This window comes from Chroicocephalus ridibundus, chromosome 1, assembly GCF_963924245.1.
Source record: "Chroicocephalus ridibundus chromosome 1, bChrRid1.1, whole genome shotgun sequence".
Classification (NCBI taxonomy): domain Eukaryota; kingdom Metazoa; phylum Chordata; class Aves; order Charadriiformes; family Laridae; genus Chroicocephalus; species Chroicocephalus ridibundus.
In genome coordinates this window covers 163,405,779-163,424,887 of record NC_086284.1, presented here as the reverse complement: position 1 = coordinate 163,424,887, position 19,109 = coordinate 163,405,779, and the positions used below count along the sequence as shown (strand labels likewise).

Here is a 19,109-nt window from a genome sequence, read left to right as displayed (position 1 = left end):
TAAGGATTTAATTATTTACTGTGTACTTTTCCGTGTATACTACACCCTGGTTTTAAGCATCCACTGCAAATATTGGCAGAGGCAGAATACTGGGCAAGATGGAATGACTGCTCAGACCCAATGTGTTAGTCTTATGTTCCTATATAACAGTCTCTGCTGCAAGTAGAAGGGAAGAAAAGGGTGTCTTTAGATGCTGAAACAGCATCATGAATCCATTATGAATCTGTAGTGAATGAAAGAAACTCAAAAACTTGTGTCAACATCATATGTACCTCTGAATGCAGCAGAAGGACAAACAGGTTAGAAGTACACTGCAAGGCTACAGCAGATGCAGAAGCATTCATCTCAAAAGTTTGTGGTGTATGTGCATGCTGTGAACAAGGAGCTGCAAAATTTTTAAAAAGAGAATAGGAAAAGCCACCCAATTGTTTCAGATAGCTTTACATCTACTTTTCTAGACAAACAAACCAGCCTTCAACAACGAGGACCATATGCTCCTCTACCAACAAACTTGAAAGGACACAATGAATCTACAAAGCTTTTGAGCTAAAGCTGGCTCATGTTGAGAAAGTCTGCAGATGAGTCTGGGTCCACCCACCTAGTGCCACGGTGAAACATCCATCATGTAATATGAGGAGTTGTTGGGTTGGAGCATACGGAATCCTGGCAGCCACTTGGAAGGACTTAAAATGGGACAAAACAAGCATGAAGTAATTCCGCTACTTATTCCCCACATATAGAACATGAGACACAGTGTTTCTTTTCCTGGAAATTTCATCAGGAAGAGCAGAGGGAGCATGTGGGGAGTGAGGAGAAGAGGCAGAAGTCATTCACTGGAGTTGTATGGGAACAAGATGGTGTGTACAAATGTGTTCAGCTGTATGAACAAGAAAATACACAGGGTCTGGCAGGATGGGTTGGGATTGTTTTCCATTACCCTGCAGAGATACAGGGTTCTCATAAATTTTCCAGCTATTGTTCCTTGAGGTCTTGGAGGGCTTTCCACCACAGGCTTCCTTCTCTAGCAAATCATTCAGCCTCATTTTTCTTCCTTACATAAAAGACAACCCCCAGGCTAGCAAAAACAGAACAACAGAGTAGTTCATCATGGATCTTAATTAGAACTATTGAGGTCACCCTAATCTCATGCAAATTCAGGTAATATATTTCTGGTTGAGGAAGATTATGATAAGGGAATAATAGACTGATTACTTCAGAGCAATGAAGAGAAAAGTGCCTGCTGTTAAAACACAGGCAAAATCTTTGATGTTTGAGCATACAGTAAGGAAAGGATTGCAATGATTTCATAACTGTATATTCAAAATAAATAGAGAGTTGTAAAACGTGATTTGCAGTATTAACTGAGATGCCTACCTCTCCTTTTGACTGTATAGGAAACACTGATGAATCATCACTCAGATATACAGGCTGAGGGGCTGGAACTACTTAGTGGGAAGCCCTACAGAGAAGAGCATGTCATAATTGGCTCCTGAATCATCAGAATGATGATTCCTCTCCTGCATATCGATACCTAGCACTGGGGAAGGTAGCAGCAACCTCCTTTTGCACAGTAACTTTGGGGCTTAAGCTAGTGATCAGCAAGTTGAAGACTTGGGACTCACAAGAGCTCCTAAATCTTGAATCACCAGGCTACAGAATTGTAAAATGCTTTTCACCACCCCCACTGCAGCTGGACCTCATGCAGAAGAGAACAGAAGATTCATAGGATCAGCAACAGGCGAAGTTTATGGAAGCTTTGACTCTGTAACCCAGAAAGAAGTGGATTCCTCTCACACAGCAGAGATGTAGATTGTGACCCCTGCTTCCAATGTTTATTACATATTTTATTTAATGATGCTTAGGTGGATATTGAACAATGAGTCCCTAGAGCAGAAACTCATTCTGCCCTAAAACAATTGTTATAGTTGCAAAAGAAAACCACCAACAGCTCCCCTCACCTGACAACGGCATGTTATTCTGCAAGTTTCAGGCTCCTGAGGTGATCTTCAGATCATATTTGCTCTGTGGGATCATATCAAATGTTCGTGTATCGATAAATTCTGTCTCCAAAAGCAGTCTCTGCAAATGCTTGGTGAAGCGCAGAAGGAAAGAAGGAACAGATGGCTCTTAGAGTATTGACCACAATGCAAATGGGCTTCATCCAAAAGTCACTGAGCTGAATAAAAGTTCTCCCACTCACTATTCTTCTTGGTTATTAAAATCACAGCAATTCAAGGCCCAGCAAGGTGATGCGTATCTAAGATTTGAATTCAGATACCAAATTTGCATACAAATTCAAACATCTCCTTTTAGTACATGCCCATATGGAGCACAATCATATAGCCGGGAAGAAATTGTTTGAGTTACTCTAAAAGGCCAAAGAAGAGACTAACAAAAAAATCCATTGATTAGGAAAGGACTAACTCGAAAAACCCTTTAAGTGTTTGTCAATATTCTCTGTCAGAGGCTGCCTTTTGCTGCTTGCCTTTTGCTGTCAAGAACACCAAACGGAATTTGCAGACCTTCCAGATTTAAAATGGCATTTATAAGGATTTAAAACAATGAAAAAACAATGCATTTCACTGCAATTTCTGAATCAGCACTGTCCCATTAACCCAGCAGGAGGAATCAGCTGGCACAAACACAAAACTCCTTCTCATTATCTCTGTCAAATACAGCAAAGTCAGGAGAAAACATCCTACCTCACAGGTGACATAGCTGAACCCACAGAATTTTTTGAGGCCTGATCAGATGAGCTAATAGTAATGTTATTGTAACCACAATGCTCTTAACATATGAAAGGAAAGATTTATAGGAAGAAATAATATTTTTTATTAGTACAAATTTTATATTTTAAAAAATAAACGTTTTTTGGGAATGCAAGCCTACCTTCAGGTCTGAATCGAAAGCCTTTTACTGATCACAGAGTGGCAGCTCTGAACAAATGCTATTACCTTGCACCACTTTCTTTACAGCAGAACTGAGAAAAAAATGGCTCCTCTTTCTCAACAAAGTTTATTACTCAGAAAAAAAGCCACTAAGAATAAATTACATAGCTAAGATTAATTATATCGTGCATAAACAGCCAATGAACTTACAAGAAAATAATGCAGTACTTCAACACTTAGAAGTAGAAAAACCACAGCAGATATAGGCGTGTGCACCTTCACAACATTTCTTGTCTGTCATTTTCTGTTACCTGCCCCACTCCACTCCTCTCACTGAACCTTACGATTCCTTGGGTTTTCTTTCTGTAATGTATCTTCTTCCCCCACGGTTTTCTACAGCCCACTTTATGTATCCCAGTAGTGTTTCATTCTTACCCTTAGAATACGCTGTGATACACTGTACCTTAACATTAAGAAAGGTTTCCTGGACTTCAACAATTTTTTCTCATTTTTTATTTATACTTCTATTACTGTCTGGGTTTTCTTCACCTTAGACAATACATATTTCATGCCAGTAGTGGAAAGGTAGAGGTACGAAAGCTCCTTGGTGACTCTTAGCTCTATTTTATACACACACAAAAGTTCAACAAAATTGCTCTTAAGAATATACGTTTTCTTTGGAAGGTTCCCAAGCGTGTCTTATTCTGATAGCATTTCATGCTGTTAAGTCTGCATTTCCTGCCACAAGTTTTGCCTCTGGCAATCTGGTATTATTGCAAGATAACTGCGATCTGTCGCAGGATTATGAGGAGGCTAAACTGCTCATTGTGGATAAGCCAAAAAGTTTGAAAAGCACCAAAGGACAATATTTGTATTGTCTTGCATGCCAAATCTATGAAGGCCATTGCGAAGGATATTGAGCTACTTCAAGTCTTTCAACATGTTGGACTGGAAGCTGGAAAAGGGAACTGGTGTTTATTTGTTTCTAGATTTGAGGGTTCATTTTCAGCAGATAGTTGCAACCTCTTTCAGTTACCTGTAACTTTGATATTCGTTAATATTTGCCCACTTAACAGATTTCTGTGATCCTCAAAGATTGTTGCCAGGAAAAGTAATCATCTGATTTAAGGTTTTTGAAAAGCTGAATAGCCTGCATTTTTGACACATCCTTTTCCTTGCCAGTGATGGCTTCATCATCAGATACAGGCTTCCCAGGTGTTGTCTTGCCTTCAGAAGGTTTCTTGATTTGGTGGTCGTCCTGACTAATATCCATCTTCACACTGGATTTTAGGCTGTGGAAGCAATAGTCACCAACCTGGCAAAGGAAAACTGGTTCAGTGCTGTCAGGGTTTAACACCACCAAGTTACCCTCTGGCAAAGGCTGCTTTCTAAGAAGATCATTTCCCTTCTGTAAGATGGGAAAAGAAATCTTTGTGGGTTCTGAGTGTCCATGGAGACCTAAAGGGACAGTTAGATAGTCTTCAAATGTATCTGGCTGCAATTCAGGAGAAGAGGTTGGTGCTTGACCTGATACTGGAACCATGACACCAGTCTTCCCAGGAGAAAACTCATGGCAAGAGTGGTCACTGGAGGGCTGGGGCTCCTGTGAGTCACAAGGTAACTCCCCAGCGGTGACAAGTGGCGGATGGGTGGAGTCGCTGGCTGATGGCAGTGACAGGCTCTCTGTGGTGATGTACTCCAAGGGGCGCTGCTGAGGAGACGTGATACAGCTAAGAGCCTTTGGAGATTTCTGCTCTTCTCTTCTCACATTCGTGCCTTTCCCAGAGGCTGGTGGGGCCAGTGAGACTTCTTGCTCGTGGTCTATGTGACGCATCATTTCCTTCTGACCTGGGGGCAGGAAGGGCTGTGAAGGATCTGCTCCTGGCTGTTCTTGCTTCTGTGGAGCCTGGGGACAGTCTTCTTTTGGGAGGGTCACATACTGAAGGGAAACTGATTTCTCACGGACTCCCACTGGGTCCGCTTCCAGGGTCTGATGCACATCAGGCTGGGAGGACATCACTGGGCTATACAAGTATGGACCATTGAAAGCAAAGCAAGGGACTGCCACCTGGGAAGCAATACCTGCATCAGCACTGTTTCTCCTTGAAACAGGAAAGGAATGACCAGCAATGTGACTTGAACAGACAACTAGGGCATGCTCTGGCTCATTTAAAGCATGGTATGAGTTCTGTAGGTCCAGTGCAGCAGGGGAAACATCTGTCTTTTTAGCCTGCCCTTCAGAGGACTCTGCCAAAGTCTTCATCTGCCTGAATGTGGGAAAGTTAAAAGTTCCTCATGAGAGATATTATGGTAAACATTAAATATAAAACAAGCTTAGTTGAAAACACACATAGCTAGCTACACATAGGGTCAGAAAAAATACTTCTTGGAGAAGCAAGCTAACCCAGATAGTAAAAAATTTTATCCCTTCCTCAAAAGCAACTTGTATAGGCTTTTTAGTGACAGAACTTTTGATTATTTCCTGCCATGACTTAAGGAACTCTTTGAGACTATCATCCACAGTGTCACTATAATGTGCTGTTCACTCACCTGTCCACAACTTGAAGTAAGCTAGCCTGCTCCATCTTCTCTGAAAAGTTGTATTTGTTGAAGTCCAGCAGGCTGCTTGTTGGCCAGTTTCCTAAATGTACTTTCTAAAAAAGAAAAAGCAGACATGACAAATGAGCAACGTCTCAATGGCAGTAGAATCAAGAACCATACCTTTCTCATGGATGCAGAAAACAAATAGGAGAGCCTACAGCATCTGGCAATAGGGGTACAACATCACTAACATGACTAGAAGGTGTCTTCTGTTCTCGAGAAGACGGTTACTTCAAGGCCATATTGCCTTACCACTGACCTAACTACAAGTACTCAGTGAGCCAACTGGGAAAGATGCCCTCCTAGACCTGCTATTTGCGAATAGAGAAGGACTCATGGGACATGTGATGGTAGGTGGCTGTGTTGGCCACAGTGACCACAAAATGACTGAGTTCAAAATTTCCTGAGTAATGAGAAAAAAAAGGGACATCAGTGTTGCTACCCTAGATTTCAAGAGAGCAAACATTAAGCTATTCAGGGAGCTACTTGGCAGTGTCCTCTGAGAATCTGCTTTTGAGTGCTTGGGAGTCCACAAGTGCTGGTCGGTTTTTAAGAACGACCTTTTAAAAGCACAGGAGCGAGCAATTCCAGTGTGTTGTAAGTCAAGCAAGCGGGGCAGATGACCAGCTTGGCTGAACAGGGAATTCCCTCTGGAGCTCAAGAGGAAAAATAAATTGTATGATCTCTGGAAGCAAGGTCAGAATTCACAGAAGATTACAGAGCTGTTGTACGTATGCAGAGAGAAGACATGAAAGGCCAAAGCTCAAATAGAGTTGACACTGGATAGTGTTGTATCAAGTAACAAGAAGGGCTCTTTTAAGTATGGTAATAGTGAGAGGAGGTCTAAAGAAAACATTAGTCAATATTGTTGATGATGATCGCCCGACTAATAGGGATGTAGAAAAAGCAAAGGCATTCAATGCATTTTTTGCCTCAGTCTTAATAATACTGACAGACCTTGGGCTGCCTAGTCCTTCTGAGTCAGGGGACCATGAGTGCAGGAACAGTGACTTTCCCTTTGTGAGCACTGAAATTGTAAGGGACCAGCTGTATCAGCTGAATGTTCATAAGTCCATGGGGCCTGATGGGATTCATCCCAGAGTACTGAAGGAGCTAGTGGATGTTATGGCAGGACCCCTCTTGACCATCTACCAAAGGTCTTGGGAGTCTGGGGAGGTCCCTGCTACCTGGAAGCTAGACAGTGTTACTCCAATTCACAAGAAAAGCATGAGGGAAGACCCAGGAAACTACAGACCTGTTAGTTTAACCTTAGTTCCTGGAAAAATAATGGAGAGGATCACACTGGGTGCTACTGAAAGGCATTTAAAGAGCAATGCAGTCATCACAATTTAAGGATTTTAAGGTGCTTGAATGCATCCAGAGGAGGGCAAGAAAGCTGGAGAAAGGTCTGGAAGGATTGTCTTATGAGAAGCTGCTAAGGACTTTGTGTTTATCTAGTTTGGAGAAAAAGAGGCTGAGAGGGAAACTTATTGCTCTCTACAGCTTCCTGAGGAGGTGAAGTGGAGAGGGAGGTGCTGATCCCTTCTCCTGGGTAGCCAGTGATAGGACAAGTGGGAATAGTTCAAAGCTGCACCAGGGGAGGTTTAGGCTGGACATTAGGAAGCATTTCCTTACTGAGAGGGTGGTCAAACACTGGAACAGGCTTCCTAGCGCGGTGGTCGATGGCCCATTCCTGTCAGTGTTTAAGAGGTATTTGGACAATGCCCTTAATAATATGCATTGATTTTGTTCAGCCCTGAAGTGGTCAGACAGTTGGACTAGGTGATCATTGTAGGTCCCTTCCAACTGAACTATTCTATTCTATTCTATTCTATTCTATTCTATTCTATTCTATTCTATTCTATTCTATTCTATTCTATTCTATTCTATTCAACTTTACATAGCACAGGGGACATGAACTGCCCCCTGAAAGAGCTCATAGAGATGCTGCAGGTTCCTACCAATAAAGATCAAAGCTACTGCTTTGTGCAGTGTCTATTTTTTTCCAGCATCATATGAGGACACTCTGGGCAATATTTCACCCATAGAGGTATAATGACTGTTCTTCTGTACCAGCTGACCAGAGAAACAGAATTACTGGGATGTTTTCAAAATTTAGGATAAGGCAATTCAGTGCAGGAATGGAATCTTTCAACACCATGAAACTAAGGCGGTGAGTGCTTGTGAATGGAAAAATGGGTAGGGGATAGGAAATAAAGCTATTAAGGTGCTTCTTAGAGTAGGAAAAAGTTTCCAGTTTTTACTGTAGAGGTCAGGCAAAAGAAACTAACTTGAGACTTTAGTATAAGCACCAGTTTGTCTTCTGGCACAAGAGAATCCATGCCTAGTCTTTTCCATCTATTTGAAAATTATGTATTAAAACAGGTCATTACAATGAACGTTCTTTTTACAGCAATGTAACAAATGTTCAATGGTTAACAAATGTATTAACTCTTCACTCACACACAAATATAGATACCGCAAGTGCTCATTCATCGCACACAAAGGCCATGTTGTAAATTATACTCATTGGACTACCATGGATCTATACTTACTGTAATCCATCCCTTATCAACATGAAAGAGAATCAACTCTCATACAAAAAAGCCTGTCTGTGTGTGTGTTTGTGTTGAGGTGGGCACGTTATTGAATTAGCTATTCTTGCAAGAGTGGAAGACTTTTACCACCAAAATCTAGAGATGCCCATACCACCCTTTCCAGATGCTGGGTGTTTTTTGGAAGGGAGGAAGAAGGGAAAGAGATTCTACTTAGACAGCTTTGACCAAATGCTGTCTAAGTGTGTTCCTCGATTTCCAATAAAGAATGCTTGTCCTGGTAACAGACATGCATGTGGTAACATTTATTCCAGAAAATCCAGCTCCTTAAAATAAAAGTTTCTTTAATAGGGCTACCACCCCATTCTAAAAGGTACTGAGTTAGTGTTGCTTCCTATTTCGAGATGAATGAAGGCACCAACTGATAAAGTTCGCTAATGACACTAGATTATTTTAGTCAGTTAAAATTTTAAAATACTGAAAATTTTCTAGCTTGATTTTAAATCACAGTGATGCTGACAAGCACAACACAAAGTCTACTAGTATAAATGTAAGGACACAGTTATGTTGAATATGACCAGAACTTCCAAAAATAAGGCATAGACTAATGAAGATATCTGTTCAATGTGGACTAGGAGACAAGAAGAACTCTTAAGACTGTTGAAAGTCCTGAATAAGAGAGACAAATAATGCACCCTTCAAGGTACAGTTCTCTCTTACCCGCTGGTAGCTCTGAATCAGGAGACTCTTGCTGGGGTTTGGAATCTTTTCCTCCCACATTTGCTTCTTCCTGCAACAACAACACAGAGTTTTCAAGATTTGCTTCTCACCGTGACTGCAACCAAAACAGACTGCACCTCACACACTGCACTGCCACGAACGGCGAGGCACCACCAAGGCCACGGCACGTCACCATCCAACTCTCCCCCTTGCACAGACACGCACAAGGCTGCCCATCGCACACCAAGGCTCATCTCCACATAGACCTCTCTCTCATGGGGGACAAGGAGTGCCTCAGCCTTTATGCCGCCCACATGGCCAACACGCTGCCATATCTCCTAGTCACAACACAGACCTACCTGAGGAAATACCTATAGCTGCAATAAGCAGCTATTAGGAAGATGATGATGAGAGCTGGGAGCATCGCTGGGAGAACCTCTGGTGGCAGAACTGAAACACAGAAAAGAGCAAAAGGTATCCACCTGCACATTGGCTGCTTCCCGCAACAGGTTTTTCTCTCTGGTTTCTCTTCACGCAAGCAGATCAGGGAAGCGTAGGTATCGTGTCACGGGACAGGATCATGAGGCCTTCAAACGTCCAAAGTGGGAGTGACCAAGTGGCCTGAACAGCTTATGACCAAAGAAGTTCATTGTTTCCTTTCCTGATTCTTTTTTATTTTTTATTTTTTACTGACATCACAGTAAACAATTTATGCTAATAAAAAGATGGCTAGGTACCTTACTCCACCATGAACAGTAGACATGTCTTCAGGCTGTGCTGAAGAGATGGGGTCTCAGAGATTTTCTAAGAGCGAGCTTCCTCTGCCAATGGCTGTAATTGATCATGACCAACATACCAATTTCTTCCTGAGTACATTCATGAAATCTCCTGTCTTACCACTACAAACGTCCTCAGGACAAATCATGTAAGATCATATTAACTTGGGCACAAGACCATATGATAGCTGACATTCTGCCTCCAAGTCCAGAAACAGCAAACACATGTAAAGATTTTTATCTCCAGTAGACTCTACTGTGTGTTTTATGCAACTTTAGAGTCACTCTGCAAATATAAAAGACTGAGGACTTATATTCTGTCTTCTTCCAATCTCAGGCTCTTCAGTCACTGATAGCAGAATGGACTACTGGAATCAGGAAACAAGGATGATCTTTTGGGCAGGATCTTTGTTTCGTTTTCTGTATGGAAGCCTTTATGGCTGGTTGTACTCACCTTGTGAAGGGAAATAGGTAACAAGCTTAAAAGGTCATTCCTGCTCGCCTCCTTCATTAGCATTGCTGCTGTACTACAAGGATGCGGACAGGACAGCTACCTTGTTAAGTGACCCCAGCCAGCTCATGGCTGGACCGACCTTCAGCCCCAGCTGAGAGAATGTATTTTTCTATAGAGGCATTCAGCCATTAACAGTCCACAAAACCTTACAGAAGTAGCCTGCATGGAAAGTACCATTATCAGTCTTCCAGGTGAACTCCTCACTCCATTCACTCCAAGGCCCCTCATAATCCAGAGGCATATTCACCCTTGCGCGCATTTTCCCCCTATATTCTGTAGATGATGCCAGCATCTCCAGGGTGAAGATGAAGGGAGGTTCATCATTGCTGATATTTAACTTCTGGGCAGTCTAGGGAGAAGAAAGAAGCACAAATGATGAAGGCATGAGGAACTGTCTTTCCAATTTGCCCAGCAAAGAGAAATCCAGGACTCTAGGACTTTCAAGACTTACCGTGTTGTATTGGTTGTTTTTCCAGTACTCGACTTGGTATCTCTGTTTTATGAAGCTATATCTCAAAGCATATTTTGTCCACCTCAGTTCATACTCTTGGTTCTCTGTAACTGTTACTGACACATTTGCAGGTGGCAGCACCTTAACTGGAACACATGGAATGTCTTAGATTACTTATCAACATACTGGTCCAGCACTCCCTTTCACTACTGTGAATAGTTTCCAGAGACTGAAAACAATGTTGTTTTATGCAATGTAAGAAGTCTTGGCTTTTTAACACTTCTTAATTCTCCGCATCTGCATTTTCTAGTCCAATACAATAAACCAGTAGACACATTAAATATCAGAAAATCCATATCCGTTAATATTGGCAGCAGTCCCTGTGTACAGAAAGGCACTAAAGCAATATTTGAAACATCTGTATTGGTCCGCCACATTTCCAGAGATTTTCAGCTCTCTTGGGGCTACTACCTGATATTTTCACCCACTACAGGGGCTCTCCCAGCTTTAGTCTGTGAAAAGTAGCACCAGTACCTCCAGATACATGCAGGCAGAGATGATCCACCTGGCACAACTCACTCAGCAGAGGAGTCCTACCTCATGCAGTGTTCCAGGAGCCACTGCACAAACCTGCAAGAGCTCCACTGGCTTCTTGAGAAATCACGCTCCCCACAAACACCTCTCATCACAGCTCCCTGTCAGCTGGGACGCTTATGAAGGTTAGTAACAGAGAAGTCAGCAGGGTGACAATCGCTCACCAAGCAGCTCTGGGTCACAACCCAAATTTCTGCACAGCAGTTTCCACCGCTGCCACCTTCCTCAGAGTAACAAGTGTCACTGAGGAACTCAATGACTACAAGCCACCCCTCCTGGACCTCTGACTTGACACAGTGTCCAGTTCCTTTCTTCATCAGTCCTGCTCTCTTCCTCCTCCCACCCACTTTTCCTCAGCACCACTTGCCCAGACAGACATCTCTCCAAGAAACAATCAGGAGAAGCAAGAAACAACACAGCAACTCACTGTTCTTGTAGGCTTCAATTATTTTCTCCTCCGTCTTGGCCTGGACAGACACATGGTACTGGCTCTGGCTGCTGGAGTTGTTAACAGGGATCTCACAGCTCTGAATCACATATGGGACATGGGGCAAAGCCTTCTCACGCACAGGAGAGCACTCCTCTTCTCTGAAAGGAGAAAAAAGAGGTTGAGCTGAGATCAGGGAAAATGGGAGAAATTCCATGGGAGAGGCGCGGGCATGCTGCCACAGGCAGAGCACGTACGCTGATGCTGGAGTGGCCCTGAAGAACAAGCCAAAGAGGACAGAGGTGGTGATCGCTTTCTTCACTTCCCAGCTGCACGTCAGACGATCTGCACCATCGAAGAGGCAGCGAAGGTTCCTGGGCTGAAGGTCACCTTCAGAGAAGAGGAGAGCAAGGTCTGTGACAGGAAAGGCCTGGCTTCTCAGCCAGTGCTTCCACCCCACTCCGTCCCACGGTACCTTCAGGGGTGTCCCATGACACCTCCATGCTCCACTCGCTGTACTGCCCAGAGAAGCCACTGGCCTGCCCGGGTCTGGCTCGCACACGGGCAACGTAGCTGCTCCCCGGCACAAGGTCCTTGTGGTGGAGACGGCAACTTGTGGTGTTGGAGAGCACAAGGGAGGCAGCTTTCTGTTGTTGGGGAAAGGAGTGAGAATGAGGAGGGAGGAAATTAGGGAGTTAAGGAATGGAGAAGAGGGGTGGAGGGAACACAGGGAAACAGCGAGAGGAGGTGACTGCCAGGCTGCATCTCCCAGCAATCCCACACATGTGATGGTCTGTGCACACGCTGTCGTGCAGTCCTCCTTGCTCCCATACTAAAGGGGCTTCAGCATGCATGCTGCCAGCATGGCACAGGAAGGGTGAGGCACAGGCACTGTCGGGGACAATCTACCCCAGGCGGCAGGCAGGCCAGCTTCTGTGCTTGCAGAGCCCTGGTTGTCTTCAGTACCAGCTACACAAGTTCACAATGCTGGTCAGTGCAGAATTTTGTGGGAATCTCGCCAAGATACGTCTCCTTAAAATTAAGGATTGGGCTGACAGGTACAGAAAAGAAACATATGCAGATCTAAGGAAACAATAGGGCAACGGATATGAACCCTTAAAAATAAAAAAAAAAATAAAAATCAAACAAAACACCCTGCTGGAAGGGGAAGCATCTTCAAATATATTTTGCCATTTTGCCATTTTAATTCCATTTGGGAGGCATTCAGGGCAAAATCAATTCCCACTCAAAACCAAGCGCAGTGCTTTTTCCAGTGAAGAACAGATATTTGCATTCAATTCAGAACAAATGGTATTTCACTGGACAAGTCACTTGCAAACAGAAAGAGAGAGCCCCTTCCGCCTGACCTGAAACAACATCTGTTGACTCTCCTCATAGTGCCTGAGAACGGAAAGGCCACTCATTTACACAATGGTCACCACAGGCTCTCGACTGCCCAAGAGGGTGCAGCCCAAACCAGGAGAGCCCGGCTCCTCTGCTCTTACCTCCCAGGACTCCCACTCCCGCTTGTAAGTGACTTCGTACTCCAGGGCATTGCCCAGCCCTTGGCTTCCGTCAGCTGCTTTCCAGGTCAGCAAGAAGTCTCCTGATGTCATCGAGCTGACCGAGAGGTTTTGAGGTGGGAGGGTCTGAACTGGAAGGTGAAGGTACAACCCATGAGATGAGATAGTGAGGACAGGGACATGAAGAGGGGAAGAAAATGCCTAGGTAAGCTTCCCCATTTCCAGAGTATCTTATCCCTGCCACACCAAGTAACTCCTGCTTGAGTCCCCCTTCCAGGTCCAGCTGCTCCCGGAAACTTGCTCTGTGCCTTCCCTGCCCCGTCCTCTCAATGCAGAACTCTGTCAGTTTTCACAATGGAAGTGGGATTCACTTCCTGACTGAACGACAAATACAATCTCAAAGATCTGTAATATTCGCTGGAAAATGAGAATTTGGTATTTAATCCTTACCATTTTGGAAAAGATCAACATTTAGTTCTGCTTGAAGTGTCTTGTTAGGTTTGAAGCTGTAAATATCTTTTACCCCTATTACAAAACCTTCTGTCGTGTTGTGACAAACCCAGTGCACATAGGAGTCTGAAGTCTCATGTGAGTCATTTTCTGTCTGGCGTTTGCAAAACATCTCCTCGTTCTCCCTGTGTATAGAGAAAGTGATCTATGAAGACCTAATTTGGAGACCTATAGTTAATGCAAAATTAAATGCCTGAAATTTCCATCCCATTACGTTATTATAATTTACTCGGGCATTTATATCTCACTGTACCTAGTAGTCCTGTTTTGCATCAGTTAATATGACAAACATTTTCAACCCCAGGGTTTTGTCAAATACCTTCCCATTTCAAAATTGTGCAGCAAAATGTTATCTTTTGGTACCAGTCTATTTTTTGTTAGTTTTCAGCCTAATTCTACGTAATCTCATATTTTTATGTGAGAAATAGTAGGATGAAATATAATGTCATGGAAATGCAGTTTTTACTCAGTAAAAGGCAGTAAAGCTTCTGATAGTCCTTAGCTTCTTGAAGACATTCATTTTGCAGTCCCAGAAAGACACTTAAAAAAAAATTCTCCAATCAAAATGTACTTCTGTATCCTTAGTAGTTCTGTTCTGCCAAGGGACCTTACGTATTCATTAAAGACTTCATCCAGAATGTTAATCATCCTTTTATATAGCCTTTCTCCAGGCCAAGGAGCATCATGAAAATTAGAAACAATATTTTAAACTAGACAGCAAGCTTTGTGTGCTTGCAGTAGCCCGAGCTGCTGGAGAGATGTGTTGCTTCTTTTTGTACCCTCTGGAATTTTGTTTGTGCTTATGGCTTCATGCCCAGTATATTATATTGTTCCAGTTCAGATGAGAAATATTAAGTTGTGAATATCTAAGGCCAAATACTGCCTTCCAGGATAGGATGGAGTTTCCCAGCCAACTATATGTCAGCAAGCATTATTCAGCCTTATTGCTATTTTTAAAAGCTGGGGATTAGCAAGGAAACCAGGGATATTCTTGAAGTATGGGTGAGACTGACCATACATGTGTGTACCCTTAAATGAGAGTCAGCCCAAGGGTTATGAAGTCCTGAAGATATTTCTATCTACTCACCAGCATTACGTTACAATTTGGCTTTTAGTCAGCTATTTTGCATCTATGAGCTGACCTTGTCTAATCGTTGGCCGTTTTGATTTCAGCTGTGTGACTGTCCACGCTTAATACCTGCTTGTCTGTTTCCTATGTGATCCACACACTCCATCATGTAACAATGTTCCTGAGAATCCTCCAAAGGTCCAAGTAATTTTATACCATCTTTTCCCAGAAGTATTAGCTTCAAGATCCTGTTCCAAAGACCTTCCAGACCTTTCCTTCCTGTATCCACAGACTCTTAATTCTTTTTCTTCTCAGCTTTCCATCTTTGTCTTTCTCTCTCCCTTGACTATTCCTCCCTCTCTGTTCTTTCTTCTCCTCCCAATTGGTTCACTCTGGTGATCCAGTTCCCTTTTCATAAGGAAACAGATGTAACAGAGAGATACTGTCACAAACAGACCAGTATCTCTGGGAGGAAAAGTGATAGCACAGATGAACTTACCAGTTTTCTCTATCTCACAAACAGACGGTCTAGACGTGTTTCTCAGAAGTGATCGAAACCATACTCTCAATGATGCTCTAAATGGGCAAAATAACAGGGGGAATGTCTCCTCCCTTTTAGGTTATAAACAACACTCAGGCTTACACTTGTTCTGACACCATCTTCCCCACTCTATTGATAGCAACCAATGTGCCCCATTTTTTTTTTTTCATATCTATGGTCCCACAACCAAATTATGGGAAAATAGTTGTAAAGGTGGTAAAAATATCTCCACTAGCACATTTCAGGTACTTACTCTATAAAATCATTCCTTTGGTAAAGAATCATACCAACGAGGGCATGAGCCTCTGAATGCTCCATCCATGTGCAGGTCACCTGTGAGTTGTAGTCATTGTAGCAGCTCAAGCTCTTCATAGGGATACTCTCTGAGAAAAGAATTCAGGCCAAAAAAGAAGCAGTGATTACAAATGGAAATAGTGAGAGATAGCAGGAGGTACAGTGATTCTGCCAGCAGAATGGGGAAGGCACCGATAACAGTACTCTCCTCATGGCACCAGAAAACGACTCTTAGTGAAAATACGTACAGATTTGTGTCCATTCTGCACATCTCCACAATGTGCAAGTGTCCAAACCAAGCTATGAGTAACAACAATGAGGTGAGACCATTTCTGCCTGGAAGGCACATAATTCCAGCCAAAGTATCCCTTTTCAAACACTGATTGTTTCCAGGGATTGGTAGATCCCATGGTCAGCAGGCATATGGTGAACATTTCATCTTTGTGTGTTGATATATAGGACTTCTTTGCCATTAAACTACTAGAAAAGGTTATGACACTAGAAAGGCATATTTAAAAGTGAGATGCTCTAGGAAGAATTTTGTTATAACTCACAAGAATGCCCAAACTAATTTTTTTGGAACTAGATTTATGACCCAGAAATGACCAGACCTCTCGGCAGGGATAACTTTTTTTTTTTTAACCTCACAACTGTGAAGTGGGAAAACACATGCCACCCCTGGTAAATTCAGTATGAAGCAAGTTTGTTTCTTCTCCTCTTTATTTCCTCTGAAGGTAATATCTGGCTGCACTATTGGGATGTGACCTTCAGATGACAGAGACGTCAGCATGCAAACATGAGTGAGCTCTCTCAAATAATTCTCCTTGATGGGAACTGCTATCAGCTTGGTTGAGGGGCTTTTTACAGGCACAAAAACCCATCAGAAAAGTATGATGGTGTCTTAGCTAGCAGGCATAAGAGGGACTTTATTTTGATCTTCTACTGAAAACCAATGCAAAGTAAGTTCTATGGCATTCCTTGCATAACCAGAAAATGGAGCACCCTACATAGAAGGGGATGGTCTCACTGTAAGGCTAAGACTCAGAATGCCAAGAGACCAGTTTGAGACACACTGTAACACATTTTCCCTCAGAGATCTCAAAGGGACATGTCCTGCAATTGACCCTGGGCCAGGCAACATAACTCCCCTAGCTACTGTGGACAACAGGCATTGGCATCCGTCTTGGAAAAAGGAGATGTCCATGAGGCACACCTTCTGACAACACTTTTATTCTGACATGTTTCGGATGGATACAGGTTTAGTCTTGATGTAGACACGGTGCATTGGGTGATCCAAGGAGAAATTTCCCATTTCCTGCTCCACCAAATCCAATTAGGTGAAAGAGGAAGGGGGAAGGGAAGGGGGAAGGGAAGGGAAGGGAAGGGGGAAGGGAAGGGAAGGGAAGGGAAGGGAAGGGAAGGGAAGGGAAGGGAAGGGAAGGGAAGGGAAGGGAAGGGAAGGGAAGGGAAGGGAAGGGAAGGGAAGGGAAGGGAAGGGAAGGGAAGGGAAGGGAAGGGAAGGGAAGGGAAGGGAAGGGAAGGGAAGGGAAGGGAAGGGAAGGGAAGGGAAGGGAAGGGAAGGGAAGGGAAGGGAAGGGAAGGGAAGGGAAGGGAAGGGAAGGGAAGGGAAGGGAAGGGAAGGGAAGGGAAGGGAAGGGAAGGGAAGGGAAGGGAAGGGAAGGGAAGGGAAGGGGAGGAAAAGAGGGGAAAAAAAGAGGGGAAAAGAGAAAAGTAGCTCTCTGCTTCAGAAGAGGAAAGACAGTAAACTCAGAAACACCAGCAACAGATACGGCAGATCGTCTCTTTATCTGTCAGCAACTCCATAAGAAGAAAATCAGGTCATCTGGATGTTCCTTTGATAGTCCCCACACACTTCCCCGTCTTGTGTCTGTCCGCTTGTCTCTACCCCTGTACACTACTGTCTGAATCAAGCAGCCCTTCATTTTCCTATGTTTTCAGTGTCAGGGTCTATTCCTCCTCCCTATTCACTCAATAACCAGTCAACTTATTCATCTCATCCATTTGTCCAGTATTTCACCTGTCCATGCCACCAACCTACAACTTGTTTGTCTGCACATGCATCTGCTACACACTGGTTTTGATCAAGACGTCTGTTCTCCTATAGCATAGAAGATGGTAGCAGAAGCCATCAGAAAAGCAAGCAGAAAATAAGGAAGAGCATTATCTGAAAGAAGGAGACAGATACAAAAAGAAAGGAAATAATGAAAGGCTAAAAGAGAATATAAATTTAAAATTCACCTCTAATCGCTTGGACTCTGAAGATCAAATCCAGATTCAGCAGAAGGACGAAAATCACTTTCATGATCATACTGTCCTTTGTGCACAAGTTTGATCCTAATTCAGAAGGCAATTGTTTTCATTTCCCACTGGCTACTCTCTTGCTTGGCCTATTGTGGAGCTTCTTGTTTTCATTTCACATAAAGAGAAGTGAAACTGAATTAGGGAACTTCTTTAGGCTTTATGCTGGAGTGACATTCAGAAAGAACTTCTACCAAGTATTTATTATAGGATAAATTTTATGTCTTCTTATTGTGTGAGCTTGCAATATGAGCAAAGAATGAAGAAATAAATGCACATTTCCAAGGAAGTGCAGGAATTCCTTCAGCTGAGTAGCAGCAAGAAACAACCCTAATCTGTGAAGAGAACTCAGCCTTCAAATTCCTTCCCCCTTCTGCTCTTCTTGCTCAAAGTCTTCCTAATGAACCAAAATGGTGTTCTGTGTTTTATCTTTCCTTTAAAATATGATCCTCAACCACATAGCTCCTGGGAGCTATAGGATTGAATTTCCATATTCATTCACTTTCCAATTTCTCTTCAACATGCTACTTTTCCAGCTGCTCCCCAAACAAGTTGCAAGAGATTGAGAGTAGATTGAGTGGTTCAAAGACCATGGACCGCATTGTTCAATACTGGAATTCAAGTACGGTTGGCCATCTCTCATTGCTCTCTCAAAAGTATAATAAACTCACCTACTCAAGTATGTTACAGAGATGAGACTCTTTTCTACATTAGGGGAGCATGGAAAAAACTCCTTTTAAATTCCTATTGACTTTCAAATTCCTCAATGCCTCTTCCTTACACCAGAAGCAGCTGGTTGAGTCCTTGAATAAACATTGCAGCCAAGGAATCCCTTAATGATTCAAAAGCCATTATATGAGAGCAGATTCTCTGCCAGGTTGTTTTCCCCAGAGAGAAAGCAGTTCCCTTACCTGGATCCAGAGCTGTCTGTGAGGCAGATGATTCAACCTGACGGGTGACTCTCCCTGTCCAATGTCCCCCCGCAGCATCAGAATCCTCTGATGCAGAAACCAGCAAAACCACACTTCCCTAGAACTGGAGACAGAAGGTATAAACCAACCACAGGATTTTCTTGGCAAGTAAGTCTTCAAAATAACTGCTATATCTTCTATGCACCTCAAATACCACTTTCAACGAAGCAGACCACGCCTTTTCAAGGGAAGTCTGTGTAATTGCCTGTGAAATAGGAAGTCTCTACTTCCTATTTTAGCCCCCCAAAGCACGTACTTAGATGGAACTGTTTAACTGGGAAGGGAGGGGAAGGAAATTTGTCAATGCCAATCTGTATGGTAACAATTACCAAATCACGGGACTAATGTATTTCCAG

General features: G+C 43.1%; 1 protein-coding gene across 3 annotated transcripts; it reads right to left on the bottom strand.

Moving 5' to 3' along the window:
* Positions 1-247: 247 nt before the first annotated feature.
* On the bottom strand, positions 248-18,947 carry CSF2RB (colony stimulating factor 2 receptor subunit beta). 3 transcript variants are annotated; one of them, XM_063321947.1, is made up of 14 exons: positions 18,694-18,947; positions 17,723-17,885; positions 15,423-15,552; positions 13,500-13,684; positions 13,032-13,180; positions 12,002-12,173; positions 11,784-11,916; positions 11,527-11,687; positions 10,506-10,651; positions 10,229-10,403; positions 9,124-9,214; positions 8,765-8,834; positions 5,439-5,542; positions 248-5,155 (listed from the first exon to the last, which is right to left on the bottom strand). In XM_063321947.1, exons 2-14 carry the CDS (start codon positions 17,790-17,792, stop codon positions 3,958-3,960), a joined length of 2,784 nt encoding a protein of 927 aa, XP_063178017.1. In that variant the 5' UTR covers positions 17,793-17,885; positions 18,694-18,947; the 3' UTR covers positions 248-3,957. The 3 variants fall into 3 exon arrangements, with proteins under 3 accessions (XP_063178017.1, XP_063178026.1, XP_063178035.1); XM_063321956.1 differs by having other exon boundaries at positions 17,723-17,882; XM_063321965.1 differs by having other exon boundaries at positions 17,723-17,818.
* Between the last annotated feature and the right edge of the window lie 162 nt (positions 18,948-19,109).

What these genes read in the sequence shown, in the direction of transcription:
- CSF2RB (XM_063321947.1), bottom strand. Translation starts at nt 17,792, where the DNA reads ATGATCATGAAAGTGATTTTCGTCCTTCTGCTGAATCTGGATTTGATC. An exon ending in AAAACAACCAATACAACACG is followed by an intron (nt 10,404 to 10,505) that starts GTAAGTCTTGAA and finishes TCTTCTCCCTAG; the next exon opens with ACTGCCCAGAAGTTAAATAT. An exon ending in CACCTGGAAGACTGATAATG is followed by an intron (nt 9,215 to 10,228) that starts GTACTTTCCATG and finishes TCTGTGTTTCAG; the next exon opens with TTCTGCCACCAGAGGTTCTC.